Genomic DNA, 25,569 nt, shown 5'->3' on the forward strand with positions numbered 1-25,569 from the left:
AACAATTTTTAAAATTTTGTGTCGAGTTAAAATAAGACTATAAATGGCGGACGGAGTACCTATTGAAACTTTAAACGTGCATATACATTTATATAAATCATTAGATTAATATATACTACTATATGAATATTGAATAGTGACAAAAACTATAACTAAATTCTAATTATAATTAAAGACTAAAACTCAATTATTAAATCAAAAATGAAAGCATGAGATTAGAAATAAGATCATTTTTGGCTATCAATTAAGTTATTTTAAAACCGTTCATACAAAGTGTACATGAACCAAATTAGTATAAATATTATTACCAATTTTTTCAAAAAAAACCTCATATTCAAACATTCATAATTGGGCCCTTACACCTTTATGATATTTAAAAATATGGGACCATTTCAGGCTAAGAAAACAGAGCCAATAAATTAGCATCTTTTATTTATTTCTTTATTCATTACGCCCATACATCTCACCAAATTACAAACAAATACTAGGACCAATAATTGGATAAAAAAAGGTAACATAAAACCTTAAATATCCCTTTCTTTTACCCAACTTTCCCATGCACTCCCATATTAACTACACACACAAATAGTACTCCCATATAAACTATACACACACACACAAATAGTACTCCCATATAAACTATACACACAAATAACACTAGTATATATCTAAACTTCAAGAGCAGCATTGTAGATGACCTCAAAGGCATGTTCAATACATGACTTCATTTTATTTTGGTCAATAAATCCCTTCTCCGTAGTCACTATAATCCTCAATTTCCCCACATAACTTATCACTGTTATAGTTACGCTCTGCAATCAATTAAATAAACACATTATTATAATCGTAAATTACAAATACTTCTACATATTTACTACTTCTATACCTTGTAAATGAGACAATTCTTTTCGGTAATTTTTAATTAATTAAATAAAGAAAAAAATGAAGTAGAGTATGAGAAATAATAAAACAAGAGAGACTAAAAGTACTATTTTTACAAAAAGAAATTACTCATTTATCTTGGTATGTTCCGAAAAAAATCACTAAACAAGGAACAGAAGATGAATAGTGAGGTGATCACCTGAGGTGAGCCCGTGAATATGAAGTAGAGTCCTTTGCAAGGCTGATTGGCAAAAGAAATCTGTTCGACAGGTCCAATCATATTTGAGATTGCCAAGCTTGTGTTTTTTAATGTTGCATGGATGTGTCGACCGGCTGCCTGTTGCGCGAATACGAAATGGTTATTTTAGCATTAATTAATTAGTTACTACTCCACCCAAAAAGGATAGGAGCATTTTACATGTTCACTCGAGAAATAAAGTGAACCACTCTTAATTATCAATTAGCAACTGAATTATAAATAGCTACTCCCTCAGTCCACGATTAGTAGTCTCGTTTATGAGCGGCACGAATTTTAAGAAATATTAATAAAAGTGAGTGGAAAAAAGTTAGGGGAATAGTAGTCCCACTTGTATATATTACTCCCTCCGTCCCACTTTAGGAGTCCCGGTTGAGTTCGACACGGGTTTGAAGAAATGTAAAGCAAAGTTGGTGAAAAAAGATAATGGAAAGTGGGTCCTACTTTTTATATTAGTTTTATAATAACATATGAGTAGAAAAAAGTTAGTGGAATGTGGGGCCTAATACCATTTACGGAATATTCTAACCGGGACTCCTAAAGTGGGACAGAGGGAGTAGTTTTAAAGGAAATGTGATTGGAATGAGTTAGTGGAAGGTGAGACCCTATTACCATTTATAGTAAAAGTGAACCGTGACTTCTATTTGCGGACGGACCAAAATGAAAAAATGGGACTCTTATTCGTAGACGGAGGGAGTATTAACTAATTAGTTATTGCCTAATAATCTTAGTAACATCATAATTACCACAGAATTTGTCTTGACCTAAGCATGATACCAATCAAACTGTTACCTCCTCAACTCAAACCGATCAATTACAACTTCGAAGTTGTAAACAAAGCACATCACATCAAATGAAGATATATATTCAAATGTGATTAGTTCATACCTCGTGACCCCTGACCATTTGGATAAAACTAAGAAGCTGCCCAGTTAGGTAAACCGCGGCGGAGTTCCTCTGTCTCTTGATCACCCGATGAGCTTTCTTAACGAAATCGAGCGGATTTAGAAGCTCTGATTGAGTCAATTTAGGCAAAGGAACGTGCAAGAACGTGAACTGGTTGCCCCATGGCATGTCCGAATTAGGTTTGATCATCTCATCGACTGATTTATACCCTCTAGTAGCCCTAGTGTTGAGCAAAACTAGGGCTGTTGTCTTTGATTTGCACGATTCTTCATCTCCTTTTTGCATGTACATTCGACTTCCCAATGCTATTATACCGGTTATGACGTCATTAATGGTCTGTCAATGTTTACAAAAATCAAGATATGGACATTAGGTTAATGTATGAATAAATTAAAGACAGATAAAGATATTTTAATAAAGGGTGTTTATGTCAGTACTGATTTTGAAATATGGTTGAAGTTGGGATGTGCTTGATTATTTAATTAGAAAAACAAAGACTTGTGAGAGAATTTTGATTAAAGATGGGTTGGAAAGTAGATATGTAGTGTATAGGAAGGAATTAAGAGATTTGGTAGTTGGGCTATGAAGAAGTTGGTAAGATAGGTCTCTTTTAAATAGGTAGGTGTGTATAACAAATAAATATGATTACCTTCTTATGTCTCTATGGGAAAATATTGTTTAGAGAAAAGGCTAATTAATGGCATTTATGTAAATAGCTACGTAGACACACAATACTTAATTTATGTAGCCTCATATCATATAGTATGATGTAATCGAATACAAACTCTAAATATTATACAAACTCCACATTATGATTTATACCGTTAAAAAATGTCAACAGACTACAAAATAGCAGCAACAGAAAATATCAGCACAGTGTCAACAGTTGGCACTGGGTTGACATTGTGTTTATATTGTGTTGACATTGTATTGACATCAAAATCTTGAAATTTTACATGTATTGACGTTGTGTTAACGTTGTGTTGAAAATTATGGAGTTTGTACAATATATAAGTTTGCATTTTATCACTACCCGAGAAGAGTATATATATAGAAATCTTCTTTGAAAATTGAAACATACTACTGCCTCCGTCCCACTAAAGATGACCAATTTTCCTTTTTGGTTTGTCCCATCCAAGATGACTCATTTCTATAAATGGAAACATCTTTATCTCTACTTTATTCCCTCTCTCTTATTTTACCCTCTCCACTTAGCACACAACATAAAACTGCATAAAACTCTGTGCTGCCCAAGGAATGGTTCATCTTCCTTAGAATAGAGAGAGTATTAATTAGCTAGTTATTTCCCAAAATAATGTTGGAGTTCTTGCTTCTTCTTTTTTAGAATATATATATAGTGGCAAATGACGATTAAACAAGAAATAAATTGACACATTTATATGAGTTGGGACACCAATTCAAATTGTAACATAAGCCAATAAATCCAAATTAAAGATAGGGATATATGTAGGGTTCTTGAGATTATTACCACATTGAGCTTGGTCTTGATTTGCCCGAGCTGAGCAATCGAAAACGTCGTTGTCGTCATCACGATCGGCCGAAATTCCACACCATCCATGCCCGATCTAATCGGTGATTTATCGTCCTTCATCAAGGTGCTCTTGAAGAGGCTCCACCCGAAGTCGTAAGCCGTGTGACCAAGTCCGGTGAAAAACCTAGGAATCCGTCGCAACCAGACCTTGCGGGTTCCAGGACCCGTTCTCGACTGCCTAGACGGGAACGTAAGCGGCACCGAAGGGTCATCAACGCGTTGGAGGCACGAGAGGAGGGCTCCCATCAAGGAGTAGCCATCGCCCAACGAGTGATGGAGCTTGAAAATGTAATTGCCAGCTGCATTCTTTGTAGGATATCTGAGTATGTGAATTTCCCACAACGGTCGATGATTTGGTAGTTGCTCCATTGCTATTTTGGACATGTAGTCGTTGAAACATTCATCGTAGTAGTCCACCGACATTTCACTAGGGAAAGTGGGCACAATGAGGTGGTCTTCAACGTTCACCTCTACCCTTTTCCATTTCCTCACCCCTTTTTTGTTGGTAACCTAATCAAACCATGAAAATGACGAGCAATGCAACAATATAAAAAAAAGTTCAGAATATAAACAACGACATGAGAGTAATGAAATTAATGTATACACATAGAGGAAAAACTACGGACATGCACTAGAAAAAAAAAGTAAACGAGAATACTCTTCCTAGCGTTATCCGTCAACCTCTACCATCAGAGAGGAATATTTTACGGTCTATACAATCTACTCGAGAAATTAATGTAAGGATATGCATACCATAATCGAGGAGAAACGTGGGTTTATAGGCAAGAAAAGATCGGTGACAAGAGACATGTTATCATCAACATTTATAGGATCTTCAGTTTCCAAAACACCCAAAATTGTGAGTGATAACGCAGAGCTACTCAAGTATTGTGCACTTGGACTCATAGGCTCCAAAACTTCTTCTTCACCCTCCATAATCTTCAACTCTCTCTCCCTCACACACACACTAAAGATTGATAATGTATGTTAAGCAATCTAATTAAGTATGGTATGATAAGTGTAGCATATTAACTTGAATGGTTGAGATGATGATATATATATAGAGAACACTAATTAATTTATATGGTAAAAAAATTCTATGCCCTATTATAGTACTCCATCCGTCCCATCGAAGATTATCCATTTTTTTTTAGTCTGTCCCATTCAAGATGATCATTATTAAAAAAGGAATTTTTTTTTATCTCTACTTTATTTCATCTCTCCTACTTACTCTTTCCTTTCCACCTAATATACAAAATTAAACTACATAAAAATCTCGTGCCACCCAAGGAAGAGGCATCTTCCTTGGGTCGGAGGGAGTACTACGTTGGTAATTTTGAGTGGTTGTGCAAACGTTGCATCAAATGATGTCATTTGTGAGCATGTTGCTACATTTATTTACACCTTATGAATTACTACTACAAGTTAGATCTATAGGTTTGTGTTAAAATGACAACCCCTCTTAAAATAACACCGTGACATCGCTTATACAACAATATTACAAACACTACACAGCAATCTATAGATTGCTGTATATTGTGTCGGATATTGCTGGACAAGAAATATTGCTGGATAAAGACCAGCAAATTGCTGACCGTCTTTTTTTCAGATTTTTTTTTTGCCACGTGACAGCTTATTATTCGTCCACGTGTACAAATGATTGGCTAGGAATGATGGTATGGTGTTATTTTAAGGGGTGGTGGCACCCTAACATGTCCCTAGATCTATATATTCTTCACCATGACGTTATAAATTAATATATATAGCTGATAATTAATATTATAATAATGTTATACTCCATATATATATATGGTTGCATTATACACATATACTGCATTATTAATTCAGTTCAGGAAACTCGAAAATAAGGATTAAAATAAGGAAATTTGTGCTGATTTGTTTTTCAAAAATAATTTAAATTCACACATAGTTCATAATGTAGGAGACTGAGCATTACATTACATAAATATAATATCCTATGTAATTTCATTGCAATGAATTAATACGTTTAGTATAATAAAAATATTCATGTGAGGAAATTTTGTGAGAACTTATACGTTCATACTTCATACAACGCGAAGTTAGTTTATTGCTCAATAGTACTACTATCATTTACTCCAATATCCACAATGGTCGGACCACTAGTCCGCCCACCACATCAGCAATTCTTAGTCCAGCCCTTTCTTCTGCAGTGGTCCGACCAAAAGTTCGAGCGAGGCACTCGTCCAACTGATCGTCCGTCGACCTGGATGAGCGCTCGGACGAGGCCAAATTCAATTTCGTTAACCCCTTAATAATTTAAACTAAACAATTTGTTTCTTGTACAAAAATGGTGGAGTTTTAAATTTGCCTAGATATTCTAAATATCTTCAAACAATTATTTATTCATAGGTTTTCTTATACTACCTCTATTCCATTATAGGTGAGGTGTATTTCCTTTTAGGCCGTCCCAATATAAGTGAGATATTTTCTTTCTTTTTTTAAAAAAATAAGCAATACCGTATATATATCTCTTCTGCTATATCATCTCTCATGCTTTTTATCTCTACTTTTCTTTTACTCCTAAAAACCTATGCCAAAAAAAATGCCTCACATGAAATGAGGCGACGGAGTATTTAATAGAGATAATTTTAGTTGGGTTGTGTACGATAATGACTTTTCATGCCGTCTCCATCTTGTAATATTGCAAGATAAAGTATAATGGAAACTTACGTGTTATATGTAGGGGTGTGCATTCGGGTTTCGGTTTGATTTTTCGCCCAAACTGAACCGAACCCGAAAAATCGAATTTAGGCTAAAATTGAAACCGAAAAACCGAAAACCGAACTTAAAAAACCGAACCAAACCGAAAAAACCAAAATTTCAAAACAAAACCGAAAAACCGAATAAAATAGTATATTTTAATATATCTAATTTATTTTATTTTATATATACTAATAGAATATAAATATATATAATATAAAATTAATATAATATATATAATATTTATTATGTAAAAATATATTAGAAGAATATATATTATATATATGATATAATATACTAAATTAATAGGATAAAAATATATAATAATATATTTAAAATATAATTCGGTTTTTCGGTTTTTTTTTTTTTTCGCCCAAACCGAACCGAACCGAAAAACCGAAAAAACCGAACCGAATTTCAAAATTTCGGTTTGGTTCGGTTCGGATATTCGGTTTTCGGTTATTTTGCTCACCCCTAGTTATATGTGTTAAGGGTGAAAAATATTTACATCTAAACAGTTTAGTAGTCATTAAAGTAGGGGCATATTGGGGTGCCACCACCCGTTAAAATAACACCATACCACCATTCCTAGCCAATCATTTGTACACGTGGACGAATAATAAGCTGCCACGTGGCAAAAAAAAAAAACTGAAAAAGACGGTCAGCAATTTGCTGGTCTTTATACAACAATATTTCTTGTCCAGCAATATCCGACACACTATACAGCAATCTATAGATTGTTGTGTAGTGTTTGTAATATTGCTGTATAGCGTTTATAATATTGCTGTATAAATGGTGTCACAGTGTCATTTTAAGAGGGGGTGTCATTTAAACACAAACCCATTAAAGTAGGTACATAGAAACATGTTTGCTACATCTCTACAATATAATTATATCCTAGAATAAATTATTTATCATCTCTGTTAATGATACAATATGTACATGTACGAATATTAATGTATGCTAGTATATATTCAGATTGAAATTAGGTTGTATCTTGGAAAAATGAAATTAAATGAGATTTCATTTAAATCACGATATACATTTGATCAAATTTTGGTAATTTTAATTTCATATGTTTTGAAAACGACTTAACTGCAGTATTTCATCTCAATTAATTCATTTAAGTACAAACAACATTATTTAATTAAAACAATAAAAGTGTAGAAAATATATTTATTTAATTGAAACATTGTCGTTTGTTTACAATAACCAGAAGACGTTATTATATATACAATGGAAAATTGAGAAAATTAAAGCGTTGTGATTTAATAGACGTTTTCAAAATTTATGATAATATCATAATTGACCAAGCTTATTGATTTATAGATTGAAAAAATAAGAAAAACATAAAAGAAGGAGACGAAAAAGAAATGGTTTTGCGTTAATCCCATATTCAGCCATTTTATAAACATTTATTTCATTTCGGTTTGTGAATTTTCTTCCGCTGCAGATTTGCTAAAAACTCGATTAATCATTATCAATAAGGACTTTAGTCAGTTAATAATACAGATAATTATTATGGGAATGGGACTCTTATGAGTTATGCACAAATGAGAAGCAAACACGTGTGCATCACATTTAAGTATATGGTCAATTAACTGTCTCACAAAACACCCAATCACATGGAAGGAGGTACCATCTGGTCCTGGATTATTCACGAATTAGTTTGGTCGATATAGAAATTTAATTCATATTATCTCCGTCCCTGAAAATTTGATACAGTTTACTATTTTAGTCTGTCCCTGAAAATTTGATACACTTCACTTTTATCATTTTTGGTAGTGGACCCCATATTCCACTAACTCATTCCTACTCACATTTTATTATAAAACTAATACTTTAAAAGTAGGACTCACATCCCACCAACTTTTTCAACTCATTTTTCAGTACATTTCTTAAAATCTGTGTCGGATCAAAGTGTAGCAAATTTTGGAGGACGGAGGTAGTATAATTTTAGACACGACGCAAATATGGAGTAGTACAAGACTAATAAATTTAGGCTATTTTCATTGTATTTGTGTTTTAATTGGGTGGGTTGATTCATTAAAATTTTGGATTGACATCGCATAACCTAATAAATAATGGAGTATTTTTATACTTTAGTTTTATCCTCTGGGTTCGTGTATATCTACTAAGATTTTGGACTGAGATCGAATAACCTATTACGAAGCAGATTATTATTTAAATTACTTTTATTCTTCGTAAAAAGTACTATGCTTTAATTTTATTCTATAGGCTCGTGTAAATTAGCTTTAGATTATGTAGATCGTATCATGCATGTTTGATCATGTAATTAGGTTTTAGTCGTGTAAATTAGGTTCCAATCGTTAACGCGTATTGCGATCATGTCGATAACGGATACATGTATGTATCACATTTAAGTATATGGTAAATTACTTGGCTCACAAAACACCCAATCAAATGGAAGGAGGTATGATCTGGTCCTGGATTATTCACGAGTTAGTTTGCTTGATATAGACATTCAATTCATATAATTTTAGACACGACACAAATATAGTATAAAACTAATAAATTTAGGCTATTTTTTTTATTAAATTTGTGTTTTTATTGGGTTGATCCATAAAATTTAGGCTCATTTCACTTTTACCATAAATGATAAGTAGACCCATCATTCCACCAACTTATTTAACTCACATTGTCGAAAGGTGTTCCGAATCCGCCTTCGGCGGAACCGATCAATCCTGTTCGACTGGACTTGCGAATTAAGGCTAAAAGTCTCCCAACGGGTGGTGGGATTTTAACTCGTGACCTCAAGGTCACCACAACTCTGCGCTTTCAACCGCCCTACAGTCCGTTGGTAGGTAAAACTAATTATGTACATACATTTAGCGATGATAATTTAGACAAGATACGTCATGAACATATACGATCTTATAAATTAGGGTAACTTTCTATTGGATTTGTGTTTTCATTGAGTTGGCCCATTAAGATTTTGAGTTGGGAATTGGGATTGAAAAACATATAACTCCAAAAAAAAAGTAAAATTATTATTTAAATTATTTTTATTCTTCTATTTTAGTTTCATTCTCTAGGTTACTGTACATCAATTTTAGTTCGTGTAAATTAGGTTTGAAAAGTAGGTTTTTTTGTGTAAATTAAGTACTGCTCATTATCATGTTAATACGTCGTGTTAGCTTATACTCCCTTCGTCCCGCTTTAGCAGTCATGTTGACTTTTCTACACTCCTTTTGTAAAAATGATAATAAATAGTTAAAGTGGAAAAATAATAAAGTAAAAAAGAGAATAATATAGAGAAGAGTTTTATCTACATTATTCTCTTTTTTACTTTATTATTTCTCCACTCTAACTATTTATTATCATTTTTATAAAACGAGTGCAGAAAAGTCAATGGGACTACTAAAGCGGGACAAAGGGAGTATATTATATTGTGTCAGTAATGAATAGGTCATGCACGAGTTTAAATGTACTCCCTCCGTCCCAAGGAAGATGACCTCTTCTTTGGACGACACAAGATTTTATGCAGTTTTATTTAGTATGTTTATGCACGAGTTTTATGCACAAGTTTTATTTAGTATGTCAGTAAATTAGGAAGATGAATAGGTCATGCACAAGGAGAGAGTATAGTAAGAGATAGGAATAAAGTAGAGATAAATGTGCTTCCATTTTAGGTAATGGATAATCTTGGTTAAGACAAACCAAAAAAAAAAGTGAATCATCTTCGATGGAGGAAGTAGTAGACTAGCTAGGTTCGTGTTCAGGTTGAAAAATATCTTAGCATGTGAGAGTTAGATTAAATCTTTCTCCCTTCATCCTAGTTAAGATGACCTCTTTTTTTTGCACGTATTTTGATAAAATGATAGTAAATAGATTAAATCTTACTCCCTTCATCCAATACACTAGACATTAATTTTTTCTCGGCTAGCAATACCCTCTATACATTGTTGTGTAGTGTTTATAATATTGCTGGATACGTGGTGGTATGGTGTTATTTTAAGAGGTGTTGTTATTTTAACACAAATATATAGGCATATAATCATTTGATTAACATAAATCAATTTACTACTCCCTCCGTCCCGTTTAAGATGACATGTTTTCCTTTTTAGTTTGTCCCAACTAAGATGACACATTTCCTTTTTGGTAACTTTCTCTCTCCAATTAATACATTCAACCACTTTTTCTCACTCCTATTAAAATATTCATCTTTCTTTATTTCTCTACTTTAAAACTTACACCCACCTTCTCTCTCTCCAATTAAACACTTTAACCAATAACTCCTAAAATCCCGTGCCGGCTCAGTAATGTGTCATCTTAGCCGGGACGGAGGGAGTATATGATTATAGTCACATAGTAGTACTATATGAGATTAGAAATAAGATCATTTTTAGCTATCAATTAAGTTATTTTAAACCGTTCATACAAAGTGTGTACGAACCAAATTAGTATAAATATTACTATTACCAAAATTTTTTTTAAAAAAACTCACATTCAAACATTCATAATTGGGCCCTTACACCTTTATGAGTCAGGCAAAGAAATGAGAGCCAATAAATTAGCAGCCCACGTCTTTTTTATTTCTTTATTCTTTACGTACATACATCTCACAAAATTACAAACAAATACTAGGACCAATAATTGGATAAAAAAAGGTAACATAAAACATATATCTCCCTTTGTTTTACCCAGTTTTCCCATGTACTCCAATATAAACGATACACACAAACACAAATATATATGTATGTGTAAATCAGTGTGTGTAACACACACAGTAGTCTAAACTTCAAGAGCAGCATTGTAGATGACCTCAAAGGCATGTTCAATACATGACTTCATTTTATTTTGGTCAATAAATCCTTTCTCTGCTGTCACTGCAATCCTCAATTTTCCCACATAACTTATCATTGTTACAGTTAGGCTCTGCAATCAAATAAATTAATAAACATATCAATAACTTGTACTCTTTTCGTCCATCGCCAATAGACTTGGTAGTGGACGACAAACATTTTAATACAAATTCGATAAAGTAGAAGAGAGATAGAGAGAAATAAAATGATTGTAGTATTTTTTTACTAATGAATGCAATCCAACTCAATAATTCAAAATAAAGACTTACCAAAAATAGAAAGAGTCTAATATTTGTGGAGAGGAAAAAATGAAAAAAGATAAGACTATTAGTTATAAACGAAAGAGTATAATGATTAAATTACATTTATATATAGAGAGAGGTGTGATTACCTGAGGTGGGCCCACAACTGCGAAGTAGAGTCCTTTACAGGGTTGATTGGCCAAAGCCATTTGTTCAACAGGTCCAATCAAATTCGAAATTGCCATGCTAGTGTTTTTCAATGTGGCGTGGATATGTCGAGCTGTTGCCTGTTACATAACATTAGACATATTTTACTATGAAAACATATAATATTCCAAATGGTTATGTTAGTAATCGCAAGTTGCTTGTACGCGTTAGCACCCGGTGCACGAACATGGGCTTTGGGAATTTACTCTACCATGAAAAGATAGAGACACTTGAACTAATAATCATCTTTCAGCCGACCATTTTATAGTTTGGACCTTGATAATATATGATAAACTTAATGCTACGTACCTTATGTGAGATCATCCGTAAATATCATTCACACTAACATTATATATTCTGATCATGATACCTAGAAAACATAGTGATATCACTATTCATTATTTGTAGAATTAATGATGTTAATAACAATTGTTTACATCCCAACTCAGACCGGTCAAGTACAAATTTAGGCATGACCTATTTCAAATTCGAGAATAAAACCCAATAATCACGAAGTCGTAAACAAAGCAAATCACAACAAATGAAGATGTATGTATTCGATGTGTTTAAATCATACCTCGTGACCTCTGACCATTGTGATAAAACTAAGAAGCTGGCCAGTTAGGTAAACTGCGCCAGAATTCTTATATCTCTTGATCATCCGATGAGCTTTCTTAACAAAATCGAGCGGATTTAGAAGCTCCGATTGAGTCAATTTAGGCAAAGGAACATGCAAGAACGCGAACCGGTTGCCCCATGGCACGTCGGAATTAGGTTTGATCATCTCATCGACTGATTTGTACCCTCCAATAGCCCTAGCGTTGAGCAAAACTAGGGCGGTTGTCTTTGATTTGCATGACTCTTCATCTGCTTTTTGCATGTATATTCGAGTTCCCAATGTTATTAAACCGGTTATGACGTCATTAATGGTCTGCCCATGTTCACAAAAATTAAGATATGTACATTAGGTTCATGAATATATTAATGAAAGTATGTGTGTCACTATTGATTTCTAAAGTTAAAGTTGAAATTGGTTGAAGTTGAGATGTGCTTGATTATTTAATTAGAAAACAATTGACATGTGAGAGTGTTTTAAAGATAGGTGGGGAAGTAGATATTTAGTGTATAGGAAGGAATTTAGAGACATGGTGGTTGGACGATGAAGCATTGACAAAGACATTTTCTTTTTTAAATAAATTGAGGTCATGAGTCACTATGGCCACATAATAACTATGGAACCATTACTATTTATCTTATTCTAATTTTAAATAGAGGCATGACATGGGTTTTAATAAAAAATAGTTAGTGTATTGTGAACGAATAAAATCATATTTTAAAAATAGTGTAAGTAATAATGGAAACTATATTGGGAGGACACAAAATGGTAGACATGATAAATATGATTAACTTTTGTATAATAAATAAATATGATTAACTTTTTATGTAATTAACCTATCAAATGACAAAAAATAAATCCTCAAGGAAAAAAAAGGCAATTTATTGGCATTCACGTATACTTGCATATAGACACACACGTAATTCATTTATGTAGCATCATAGCATGGGAAGAGTATATATATAGAAATCTCTTTTTTTTCAAATGGAAACATACTAATTAGCTAGTTATTTCCCAAAATAATGTTGGGGGTCTTGCTTCTCTTTTTTTTTTAGAATAGTGGAGTATTTGAAAATGTCGAGCTAGGTATTTAGTATTAACTTAATTAATTGTACAAGACATAAATTGACACAATTAAATGATAAGTTGGGACACTAATTAAGTCAATAAATCCAAAATAAAGAAAGGGATGTTTATATATGGTTCTAGAGATTATTACCACATTGAGCTTGCTCTTGATTTGCCCGAGCTGATCAATAGACAACGTCGTTGTCGTCATCACGATCGGCCGAAATTCCACACCATCCGCGCCCGATCTAATCGGTGATTTATCGTCCTTCATCAAGGTGCTCTTGAAGAGGCTCCACCCGAAGTCGTAAGCCGTGTGACCAAGTCCGGTGAAAAACCTAGGAATCTGCTGCAGCCAGACCTTGCGGTGGGTTCCAGGATCCGTTCTCGAGTGCCGGGATGGGAACGTAAGCGGCACTGATGGGTCATCAGCGCGTTGGAGGCACGAGAGGAGGGCTCCCATCAAGGAGTAGCCATCGCCCAACGAGTGATGGAGCTTGAAAATGTAATTGCCAGCTGCATTCTTTGTAGGATATCTGAGTATGTGAATTTCCCACAACGGTCGATGATTTGGTAGTTGTTCCATTGCTATTTTGGACATGTAGTCGTTGAAACATTCATCGTAGTAGTCCACCGACATTTCACTAGGGAAAGTGGGGACAATGAGGTGGTCTTCAAGGTTCACCTCTACCCTTTTCCATTTCCTCACCCCCTTTTTGTCGGTAACCTAATCGAGCCATGAAATTGACGAGCAAAGCAACAGTGTAAAAATAGTTATGTTAGAAATTTGGGCTTCCACATGACTAATTTAACGGGTATGGCTATCTTGTGGTTGCCCAATTGAAGTGATCTATTGAAGATTAAAGTTTGGGCTAAAGTGTATTTATTTGTTATGGAAATAAGTGTAGATACCATTTTGTGATTTTCTATTTGATGAGGGACCGAATAGAAAATAAAGGGGTTTATATTTTATATAAATAAAAACTAGGGTTATGGTCCCAGACGTCAGAAGAACATTCGATATCGATGTATTCTCTCGGCAGACTATTGCGATTGTTTGGAAGATCCATAGCTGCTACAAAGCAATTTCGCCGTTCAATTCGTTATAGATCAAGATAAGCTTCTGCTTTATAGTTTATGCTTCTTCTCCGTCATTCTCGGTTAATCATCATAGAGAGCTTTATATAATTGTTCACTCAATTATTCCAACAAGTTTATCATATAAACAACGACAAGAGAGTACTGAAATTAATGTACAAACAAAGTAGTAGTAAGAAAACACCATTTTTTTTGTTATTAGCCTAATCAAGCCATAGAAATTACGAGCAAAATAACAATATGGTAACCGTTCACAACAACAACGACGATAAAGAGTAACAAAATTGTTAGGGAGATTCAATATACTGAACAAAAACAGAACGGATAATCTGAAAGTCGTGATGAAATCACTTTCAGATCAAATCAATTTCGGTGATTCTACCAAAATATTTGATCGGATACAATTCAGAGAAAAATCAGAACTTTCTTATGTTGATATCTGAGAAAAAGAATATACGAACCAAACAAGAATCGATCAGTATTTAACAAGATGAACAGACACATCTGTTAATTTCATAACCGAAATTAACTGTTTTTTTTAAGTTTCCGAAATTGCAAACTAGACCTTTGACTTTCAGAAATTACATTTTCGGATGAATTTCTTACACAGCAACTTCGTTGGAAATAAAAAATTTCCAAGCTGACCTCAGCCAGGGGCTCTGCCCCTTGGACCCCACTACCCGGGGGCGCTACCCCCGGACCCCCGTCCATCTGTCAGGGGCTTCGTCCCTAACTACATAATGAATTCAAATAAGCGTGCATTCCGCACCTCCAGACTTATATGATGTCTCATTATGATAATACTGATCAATCAAGTTAATCCAATTACACTAAAATATCCAACAAAAATCAACGTACGAACAAAGTATCAACATGGAAACACCTTTTTTTTGTTAATAAACTTGTTGGTTATCATAGTTGTGTATTAACTAATGAACTTGATGCGGTATAAATGCCCGAGCCATCAAAATGGTAAGTAGAGAGTCATACCGAAACTTGGTAAGTAGAGAGTCATACTGAAACAACAACTAAATTACTCCCTCCGTCCCGGATAATTTGGGTCACACTTTGACCGGGCACGGGTTTTAAGAATTGTAATAAAAAGTGGGTTGAAAAAGTTAGTGGAATGTGGGTCCTACCTTTATATATTAGTTTTATAATAAAATGTGAGTAGAAATGAGTTAGTGGATTATGGGGTCCACTACCAAAAATGGTAAAAGTGAAGTGGGACAAATTATGTGGGACGGACCAAAATGGAAAACTGGGACGAATTATCCGGGACGGAGGGAGTAACATACATGCAAAAATACATGTGCTATAGTTGCTATAGACGAAAAATAACAGACATGCACCAAAAAACAAAAGTAAAAGGACAATAGCGTTATTCGTCAACCTCAACCATCAGAGACAGAATGATTTCACAATCTACATGAGGGTAAGGATATTCATACCATAATCGAGGAGAAACGTGGGTTTATAGGCAAGAAAAGATCTTTGATAAGAGACAGAGCCATATTATCATCAACATTAATGTGATCTTCAGTTTCCAAAACTGCTAATATTGTGGTTGATATCGCAGAGCTTCTCAAGTATTGTGCACTTGGACTCATAGGCTCCAAAACTTCTTCTTCACCCTCCATAATCTTCAACTCTCTCTCCCTCTCTCACACACACACTAAAGATTGATAATGTATGTTAAGTAATCTAATTAAGTATGGTATGATACATGTAGCATATTAACTTGAATGGTTGAGATGATGATATATATATAGAGAACACTAATTAATTTGCATGGGGAAAATCTATGCTATATTATAGTACTCCCCTCGTCCCAAATGACACACTTATTTATTTCCGATAATACATTTTTATTTTTGATAAATTTCTTTCTCCAATTTATATACTCAACCACTTTTAATTCTCACTCCATTTAATACTTGCACTCACTCTTTCTGTCTCAAATTAAACATATTATCTAACAATTCCTAAAATCAAAAAATATGTCTATCTCCTACGTTGTTAATTTTGAGTGGTTGATACATTGCATCAAATGATGTCCTTTGTGAGTTGATATATTAGAATTGACTAAACTTATTGATTTATAGATTAAAAAATAAGATAATTATAAAAGAAGGAGAAGAAAATGAAATGGTTGTGCGTTGCTCCCATATTCAGCCATTTTAAAAACATTTATTAAAAACTCATTTGTGAATTTTCTTCCGTTGCAGATTTGCTAAAAAACTCGATTATTCATTTATATATAAAAAAAAGGACTTTAATCAATTAATATAGAATAAATATGTATGCAAAAAGGCTAGCATACAAATATTATGGGAAAGGGGCTGTTATGAGTTATGTACAAATGAAAAGCAAACACGTGTGCATCACATTTAAATGGTCAATTAATTGTCTCACAAAACACCCAATCAAATGGAAGGAGGTATGGTAGGATCTGGTCCTGGGTGACTGGTTCACATTATTCTCGAGTTAGATAGCTCGATATAGTCATTCAATTCATATAAAACTAATAAATTTAGGCTTTTTGAATTAAATTTTGTTTTAATTGGGTGGGTTGATCCATTAAAATTTAGGATTGATATTGTATAACCTATTAAAATTTTATTTTTATACTTTAGTTTTATCCACTGGGTTCGTGTATATCTAGTAGTAAGATTTTGGACTGAGATTAGATAACCTATTATGAAGTAGGACTATTATTTAAATTATTTTTACTCTTTGAAAAAAAATATACTTTAATTTGATTCTATAGGCTCGTGTAAATTAGCTTTAGATTATGTAGATCATGTTTAAAAAGCATGCATGTTTGATCGTGTAACTAGGTTTTAGTAGTGTAAATTAGGTTCCAATTGTTATCGTGTTGTGATCGTGTCGATAACAGATACATGTTGTATATGAGTTTGAATATGACATGTTGTGTTCTTTTTCAATTTGAGAATTTTCTTAGCATATAAATTTGGATTAAGTCATTATTCGATGATAATCTAAGCACAAAAATCATTCTCAGCGTTATGAAAAGTATTTTACAGCCATAACGCCTAATTAATGGGGATGCATATGCTCCACCCGCCCGTTGAAGGCATAAATTTGCTAATTACTCCCTCCGTTTGTGAATAGGAGTCTCGTTTTTCCATTTTAGTCCGTTCGTGAATAGGAGTCCCGATTCATAATTACCATAAATTGTACTAAGACCCCACATTCCACTAACTCATTCCACTCACATATCATTTAGAACCAATATATACAAGTGTGACTCATATTCCACTAACTTTTTTCCACTCACATTTCTTAACATTTCTTAAACCTCATGCCGGAAGGAAATGAGACTCCTATTCGCGGACGGAAGGAGTACAAAACTACCGTTATTAATCATAATGACTGCATAAATTTTCATGTATTAATTTCTTAACTTTTATTAAAATAAAGTTATTACTAAACATAGTTGTGTGTGAGTTGGCCAAGTGATAAAATGGGTCAAGTTCAAGTCTACCGTAGCGTGACCTTTAAAATTATAGTACTCATTTATGTTGTTGAATTTTAGAGAAATTAGCAAGCAACAGTGAAAAATAAGATCTCTCGCATATGTTTGGATTGACAAAAGAAGTTGATATACATTTACTTTTATAACATAAATGAAATGCAACTCGGTTCATAAGACTTTTTCTATTTGAACTAATGAGTTCATGACTTAATAATCTAAAAGACTAGTTACAACTTTTTTCTTCAAAGTAAGGGATTCAAGGGATTCGAGATTTCAAATAATCTAAAGGGCCCTTTAGCTAATGTGTATCTCATTATCAACAAAATAAAGTGGAAGAGTCACTATGTGAAATTTATTAGATCTATTTATGGAAAACAACCTAAGTGGAGTGTGGATAGTAAATGATCACCTACATAGCTAAATCCAATATAGATTGATATCTCGTGGATGCCATAAAATATTGGTGGCATTTATAATTCATTTATACAACTTTTGTTTGAGGCGGATGAATGAGCATAATTAAATTGGAAACTTTTAAAACGGCCAAGGTTACGGATTAAAAAAAGTAAATAAATATTAGGATCATCTAAATCGAGAAAATAAAAAAAGTATGCAACATACATATAAATTTCATTTCAAGAAACTATATATAGTTACTCGTGATTGAATTAATTAATCAAAAAATCAGTGTCCCTGTATATATCTCATTAAATTTAATTCCACATCCCGCTATTAAAACAGAAACTTTTAAGCTAAACAAAAAAAAAAGTCGTAACTCGTAATTACCATTAAACTATTAAGCATCATGACCAAACTTTCTACATATTGAATTTAAAAATAATTTTGGAAAATTTCCGATCTAAAAATGTATTGCTGAAGTAGAAAAAAATTGATAGGCATATATATTTTCAAAATGTTACTCGAAAATAAATTAATAAAATGTGGAAATTGATAAATTTTGATAAAGTAAGAGAGACAATAATATAGAGAAGAATCTTATCTACATTATTGTCTTTTTTACTTTACCATTTCTCGACTTTAACTATTTTTTATCATTTTTACAAAAAGAGAGCAGAAAAGTCAATGGGACTGTTAAAGCGGGACGGAAGGAGTATATACTAATAGAATATATATATATATGTATATAATATAAAATTAATAGAATATATATAATACATATTATACAAAATATATATATTTAAAGAATATATATAATATTATATTTAAAATATAATTCGGTTTTTCGGTTATTTTTTTTGCCCGAACCGAACTGAATTTCAAAATTTCGGTTTGGTTCAGTTCGAATATTTGGTTTTCGGTTTTTTTCCTCACCCCTACACTATAGATGTCACCTTTTCATTTATGGAAAAAGTTTTTTCTCATATTAATATAAATATTATATATTCTATCTCCACTTAACATATAAAACAATACTTCCTAAAATTCTGTGTCATCCCACAAGTGTAATATCTTTTGTGAGACATAAGGAGTACTTATTTATTGTTGAATTTTAGAGAAATTAGCCAGCAACGGTGGAAAAATAAATCTCTAACATATGTTTGGAATTACAAAAGAAGTTTGATATACATTTACTTTTAAATTTTGTCGACGCCAACAAAGAGTACTACGTAAGAAACTGAATATAAATTTAATTAGATGTAGACAATATAATTATTTCCATAGCTGTTGATATGTGAATTATACATTTAATTTCATGTGTCACACATGTAAAAAGACATTGGCACATTGTTATAGCCATTAATAGTTCGTGTAAATTAGTAAAAAAAATTTATTAAATCAAACAGTAGAGGAGATGGCTGATTTGAGAATTGTATCAAAGGCATTTTGAAGACAAGACTTGAATTTGGGAGAATCAATGAGCCCATTTTCTGTTCCCAAAGCTATCCTCAGCTTTCCCATGTAGCTCACCATTGTTATAGTAAGATTCTGCAATATATTCATAAATATAATTAAAAACAATACCATACATCTATATTTCGTAGACAGAGAAAAATTGATATTAATTTATACTATACAGGTTAATTGCCTATAAAATAATCGAGAAATTTTCAAACTTCGTGATTTGTCATTTAAATTACGAAAAGTGTGTGATAAATCATACTTATAGGCAATTAATCATAATTCACTGAATATTGAGTTCATTGCAGCTAATTTATGGATTATATTAGTGCAATTTCGTTATACATTAAGTGCAAGTTCATAATTTTATATTTATTTTTTAAATAAATAAATATAAAACTAGAGAGAGAGAGAGAGAGAGACCTGAGGGACACCAACAACCATGAAATACAAGCCTTTAACTGGATGATTAGACAAAGCCATTCTTTCAACAGGGCCCATAATGTTTGATACTGTCATGCTTGTGTTCTTTAAAGTGCTATGAATATATTTTGCTGTTACCTGCCAAAAAAAACAAATTTTGATAACTTTTTAATAACAATTACAAATTAACAATATAAAAAATAAAATAAAAACCTTAATTATGAAATATTTTTATCAAACCTAAGTAGCACTAGCAAACTAATTAACTAACAATAAAAAAACAGACTTATTACCACATTTAATTTTAAAAAAAATAATCATACCTCAGGGCCTCTCAATTTCCTCAATGCATCGAGTAATTTCCCGGTCAAAACTAAAGCTGCGGAATTCTTTTTCCTCCTAATCAACTTGTTGGCTTTGAGCACGAAATTGAGCGGGTCGGCCGACATTTTCGGGAGAGGGACGTGGAGGAAGGCAAATCGGTTGCCCCATGTTGATTCGTCATCGTCGGGTTCGACCATCTCGGATATGGTTTTGTAGGTGCGGATGTTCCTCGTGTTGAGTAGAACCAACGCAGTTGATTTTGCATCGGTGAGGTCTTGCTTCATTGCCTGCATGTAGAGTCTAATCCCCAAAAAAACCACTCCGCACACCACATCGTTTATACTCTGCATAACAACACGTGTCATGTATTTCAATCTCGTATTTTATTTCATCATTCTGACTTAATGTTGTCATGATCTTGTACCAATTAGTCAAAATATGGCACTAGGTGTATTCATTGATCACTACCCTTTCACTATATAGAAATTAAAGATTATAATTATTATTTTTTAAATTGATCTCATATATAATACAGTATAGTTGAAAATTTAATGTTTGGGAGTGACTACTCACGGTATTAATTATTGACTGTTTAAATGAATAGTAGTATTAAATACTACTCCTTCCGTCCACCATTAGGAGTCCCAGTCAATTTTGAGCACTCATTTTATAAAAATAATAATAAATAGTTAAAGTGGAGAAATGGTAAAGTAAGAGAGAGAATAATGTTAAGAAAACTCTTCTCAACATTATTCTCTCTCTTACTTCACAATTTCTCCACTTCAACTATTTTTTATCATTTTTACAAAAAGAGTGCGCAAAATTGACCGGAACTCCTAATGGCGGACAGAGGGAGTACAATATACTCCATGGCGCGAAATTAATTACCGTCACACAAAATTTAACTAAAAAATATCGAATAAATTCTGCATTGAAAGCTAGCTGTATGCTCAAATTGAAATAATAAATGGGAAAAATTAGGTAATAACGCGTTCGTTGTAAATCCATAACTAATAATGCAAGTTATTTTAATTCTAATACCTTAAAAATTATTTATAGTAATATTAATATTTAATTTACTTAAAAATTTCATGCTTAATTTGTTCATATTCTCTAAGTATCACTTCAAATAAAAAATATAATAAAAAATTTAATTTTGATTTTTATATAATTTTAAAATTAATACTAACCATAACAAAGTAATATACAAAGTTCGATTTATCCATGAGACCATGATATATATATATAGAGAGAGCATTCAAAACTAAGTGAAATTAAGTACTCCCTCTGTCCCACGTTACTTGAGTCATTTCTTTTTTGTATTCGTTTTGAAAAAATAATAATAAATAGTTAAAGTGGAGAGAAAGAAAAGTAAGAGAAATAATAATGTAGAGAAGAGTCTAACTATAGTATTCTCTTTTTTACTTTATTTTTTCGGAAGTACTAGTATAGGCTTGTTTTTAAGTTTCGGAAATGCATATCTAACCTTGAAGGTTGAATTGATAAAAAAATGCATTGAAGTAAGTAAATTGCAACATAAATAGTGACAATCTAAGTAGCAAAAAATATCAACAAAGTACAAAAGAATAGCACGAAAACTCACCACATGAAGACTGGCCTTGATTTGCCTGATTTGATCAAGGGAGAAGGTCAAGGTGGTAATCGTGATCGGCCGAAACTCGACCCCTTCCTCACCGGACCTCACCGGAGATTTGTGATCCTCGAGCACGCTACTCTTCAACAAACTCCACCCAAAATCCACAACAGTATTGACAATTCCAGAGAAATTCTTAGAAATTCTCTGGCAAAAGCTATGATCATCGCCATTTATTCGACCGGTCGGGATCATGCTAGGGAGCGTTAGTGGGATTCGAGGATCGTCGGCTCGTTCCATGCAGGAGAGAAGAGCCCCCATTAGAGAGAAGCCATCACCAAGGGAATGGTGAAGTTTGAAGATCACATTTCCCATTGCATTTTTGGTGGGGTATTGGAAGACATGGACTTCCCATAATGGCCTACTAAGGGGGAACTCTTCTAGTGATATTCTAGACAAGTAATCTTTCAGGCAATCATCGTAGAATTCCGGTGTTTTTCCTTCGGGAAATTTTGGGAAAAGTAAGTGGTCTTCGAGCTTCACATCGACCTTTTTCCAGTGCTTCTTTCCGTTTCTGTCTTTGACCTATTTTGACCCAGTCAATTTGTTAGTGTTCAAGATATAATAATATCACAAAAAATTTGTGTGGGATCTAAGTGTCTTAGGTGTTATGCACTATTTAATTTAAGATCGTTATATATTGGACAAAGGTCTTTATAATATTATACTCCCTTTGTCTATGATCAAAAGTCTTAATATTTTGCTATTTTTGAGTAAATTACTATAAAAATGTGACTCGGGTTAGATTCAATTATTTCATTTGCTACATAATCAATTAATTTATTAAAACTCGTGTAAAAGTCAAATAAGACTTTTAACCATCGACATATGGGTTATATATTGATCTGATAGATACTATATGTTATTAAGAAATATGTTATACAGAGTACAATTATAAGATCAGTATTCATGTGAGATTTATATGTTCGCAATATCTATGAATATATTATTATATTGATATTATAGAATAATAAGTTGAAGAAGGTCGATGAGATGCAGCTCAATTCATAAGACTTTTTTCTTTGAACTAATGAATTCAAGGTTTAATGATCTAAAGGGCTAGCTTACGACTTTTTTTTTCAGATAATGGATTCATGATTTCAAATAATCTATGTGTATCTCATAATAATACTAATAAGTTGAATAACGTCGATGAGACGCAACTCAATTCATAAGACTTTCTTTAGAACTAATGAAGTCAAGGTTTAATAATCTAAAGGGCTAGCTTACGACTTTTTTCTTCGAAGTAATGGATTCAAGATTTCAAATAATCTAAATGGCTAGCTAGTGTGTATCTCGTATAATAAGTGTAAGAACGTCGATGAGACACAACTCAATTCATAAGACTTTTCTTTGAACTAATGAATTCAAGATTTAATAATCTAAAGGGCCAGCTTACGGCTTTTTCTTCGAAGTAATGGTTTCAAGATTTCAAATAATCGGAAGGGCTAGCTTGTGTATAATATTAAGTTGGAAAACGTAAATAAAAGCTCAATTCATAAGACTTTTTTCTTTGAACTAATGAATTCATGATTTAATAATCTAGAAGACTAGTCACGACTTTTTTCTTCAAAGTAAGGAATTCAAGATTTCAAATAAAGTTGAATAGTCACTATGTGAAATTTATTAGCTGCATTTATGGAAAACTAGTTATGTGGAGTGCCATGGTAAATGTTCACCTACCTAGCTAAATCCAATATATTTTGATATCTCGTGGATGCCATTAAATATAGGTTGCATTAATAATTCATTTACCCTTTTTTTGTTAGGCGGATGAATGAGCACAATTAAATTGGAAACTTTTAGAAAGGCCAAAGGTTACGGATTAAAAAAAATTAAAGGATCATCTAAATCGAGAAAAAAAAGTAAGCAACATACACATTAATATTATTTCAAGAACAATATATAGTTACTCGTGATTGAATTAATTAATCAAAAAATACTATTAAAACAGAAACTTTTAAGCTAAACACTAAAAAAGTCTTAATCACCATTAAACTAGTAAGCATAATGACCAGACTTTCCACGTATCGAATCTAAAAATAATTTTGGAAAATCTCCGATCTAAAAAATGTATCACTGCATACATACAGGGCGGACGTAGAAAAAAATTGATAGAGATGTATATTTTCAAACTGATACTCGAAAATAAATTAATAAAATGATTCACATTGATAAATGTTTTTCCAAAATATTATAAATAAATTTTAATTAAATTTAATGATTTTATAAAAGAAAAAAAATATATATAAAAATATACAAATTCTATAGCTACCAACTATTATCACAATCCAAAAAGAATAAAAACCAACACAACAATAGAAGCACACTAAAGAGCAACACAAACCAAACAAACGGTACAACGACACACAACGAGGCCAGGCCCGCTTTCGTACTTGATCACCAGAAGTGCCAAATAGAGAAAGAGAGAGAAATATATTTAATTATTTTGGAAAATCTCCTGTCTAATTCTATACATTCATATGATTTTTCTCGTAAACGCAAAAATGCTCAAAACCAGAAACTGCCTAAAACGATCACAACAAAACCAATACAACAACAATACACACATAAAAATAAGCCGCGAACAAACATGACAACAACACACAACAATGTCAATCCCGCCATCGTAAAAAGAGAGGTAGAGAGAAAGTACCATGAGAGAAGAGAATCTAGGGTTGATGGGAAGAAACACATCTTTGAGCAAAGACAAAGAGTTGGAATTATCAATTGGGATCTCTGATTCAAGAACACCAATCACACTCACTGAAATCACTGAGCTTGTGAAGTATTGCCCAGTTGGGCTCACTGGTTCAGAATATTCCTCCATAAAAAAAAAAATTATTTTCTATAAAAAAAAATCAACTTTTTTTTTCTTGTTTGTTGCCCAATGAAAACTCAACTAGAGTATAATTTCAGATATTTGTTTATAAGGTTGATATAAATAGGCTGAATTCATCTCAATTATTTATATACCAATGGGGAGAAAGAGTGGGTGCCTTTTTATTTATTGCAGACGGTTCGGAAAATTTATTTAAATCATTAGTGCATATGACAATGAGACCAGTGAATATTAATTGCCTTCTTGTTCTTGTGTATTAATTTAGAAACCAACAATATACATATATGTATGTATCATGTATGTGCATTAATTTGGAAAGTTAATTGCCTCTTGTGTTTGGAAGTTGAGATCGTATATAAAGGTGTAAAGGTATGAAATAAAATCATACATTTTTTTAAAAAAAATTAAGCGTTATAAGTAGATTAATTTATAGCACAAATATGAACATTAAAATTTTTAAATTATTATGGTCGAATACTAATTGCATCTGTTAAATTAATATGAATCGAATGATCATATGTAATAATTATTCAGCATTGTGTTGCTATAATAAGTTGAAAGTCGATGAGACG

At 32.5% G+C, this 25,569-nt stretch overlaps 3 protein-coding genes across 3 annotated transcripts; all 3 read right to left on the minus strand.

Moving 5' to 3' along the window:
• Positions 1–390: 390 nt before the first annotated feature.
• On the minus strand, positions 391–4,600 carry LOC125188542 (wax ester synthase/diacylglycerol acyltransferase 4-like). Its single transcript, XM_048085471.1, has 5 exons — positions 4,350–4,600; positions 3,534–4,106; positions 2,027–2,380; positions 1,082–1,219; positions 391–812 (listed from the first exon to the last, which is right to left on the minus strand). The coding sequence occupies exons 1-5, from the start codon at positions 4,530–4,532 to the stop codon at positions 669–671; spliced, it is 1,392 nt and encodes a 463-aa protein (XP_047941428.1). The 5' UTR covers positions 4,533–4,600; the 3' UTR covers positions 391–668.
• A 6,245-nt stretch (positions 4,601–10,845) lies between these two features.
• On the minus strand, positions 10,846–16,059 carry LOC125188543 (wax ester synthase/diacylglycerol acyltransferase 4-like). Its single transcript, XM_048085472.1, has 5 exons — positions 15,847–16,059; positions 13,449–14,024; positions 12,191–12,544; positions 11,556–11,693; positions 10,846–11,237 (listed from the first exon to the last, which is right to left on the minus strand). The coding sequence occupies exons 1-5, from the start codon at positions 16,033–16,035 to the stop codon at positions 11,094–11,096; spliced, it is 1,401 nt and encodes a 466-aa protein (XP_047941429.1). The 5' UTR covers positions 16,036–16,059; the 3' UTR covers positions 10,846–11,093.
• Positions 16,060–19,553: 3,494 nt separating this feature from the next.
• Positions 19,554–25,088, minus strand: LOC125187115 (wax ester synthase/diacylglycerol acyltransferase 4-like). The gene is made up of 5 exons (XM_048083636.1): positions 24,812–25,088; positions 22,105–22,680; positions 20,501–20,845; positions 20,178–20,315; positions 19,554–19,841 (listed from the first exon to the last, which is right to left on the minus strand). The coding sequence occupies exons 1-5, from the start codon at positions 24,983–24,985 to the stop codon at positions 19,692–19,694; spliced, it is 1,383 nt and encodes a 460-aa protein (XP_047939593.1). The 5' UTR covers positions 24,986–25,088; the 3' UTR covers positions 19,554–19,691.
• Between the last annotated feature and the right edge of the window lie 481 nt (positions 25,089–25,569).

The sequence above is a fragment of the Salvia hispanica genome, chromosome 5 (assembly GCF_023119035.1).
Source record: "Salvia hispanica cultivar TCC Black 2014 chromosome 5, UniMelb_Shisp_WGS_1.0, whole genome shotgun sequence".
NCBI classification, from domain to species: domain Eukaryota; kingdom Viridiplantae; phylum Streptophyta; class Magnoliopsida; order Lamiales; family Lamiaceae; genus Salvia; species Salvia hispanica.

Bases quoted from the DNA above. Each gene is read 5' to 3' on its own strand.
- LOC125188542 (XM_048085471.1), bottom strand. From the start codon at position 4,532: ATGGAGGGTGAAGAAGAAGTTTTGGAGCCTATGAGTCCAAGTGCACAA. The intron at 1,220-2,026 runs GTATGAACTAAT...TTCGCGCAACAG, and splicing joins AAATGGTCAGGGGTCACGAG to GCAGCCGGTCGACACATCCA. The intron at 813-1,081 runs GTGATCACCTCA...AATTGATTGCAG, and splicing joins TATTCACGGGCTCACCTCAG to AGCGTAACTATAACAGTGAT.
- LOC125188543 (XM_048085472.1), bottom strand. From the start codon at position 16,035: ATGGAGGGTGAAGAAGAAGTTTTGGAGCCTATGAGTCCAAGTGCACAA. The intron at 14,025-15,846 runs GTATGAATATCC...TGGCTCGATTAG, and splicing joins CACGTTTCTCCTCGATTATG to GTTACCGACAAAAAGGGGGT. The intron at 12,545-13,448 runs GTAATAATCTCT...GAACATGGGCAG, and splicing joins TCAAGAGCAAGCTCAATGTG to ACCATTAATGACGTCATAAC.
- LOC125187115 (XM_048083636.1), bottom strand. From the start codon at position 24,985: ATGGAGGAATATTCTGAACCAGTGAGCCCAACTGGGCAATACTTCACA. The intron at 22,681-24,811 runs GTACTTTCTCTC...GGGTCAAAATAG, and splicing joins CTAGATTCTCTTCTCTCATG to GTCAAAGACAGAAACGGAAA. The intron at 19,842-20,177 runs GTCTCTCTCTCT...AATATATTGCAG, and splicing joins TGGTTGTTGGTGTCCCTCAG to AATCTTACTATAACAATGGT.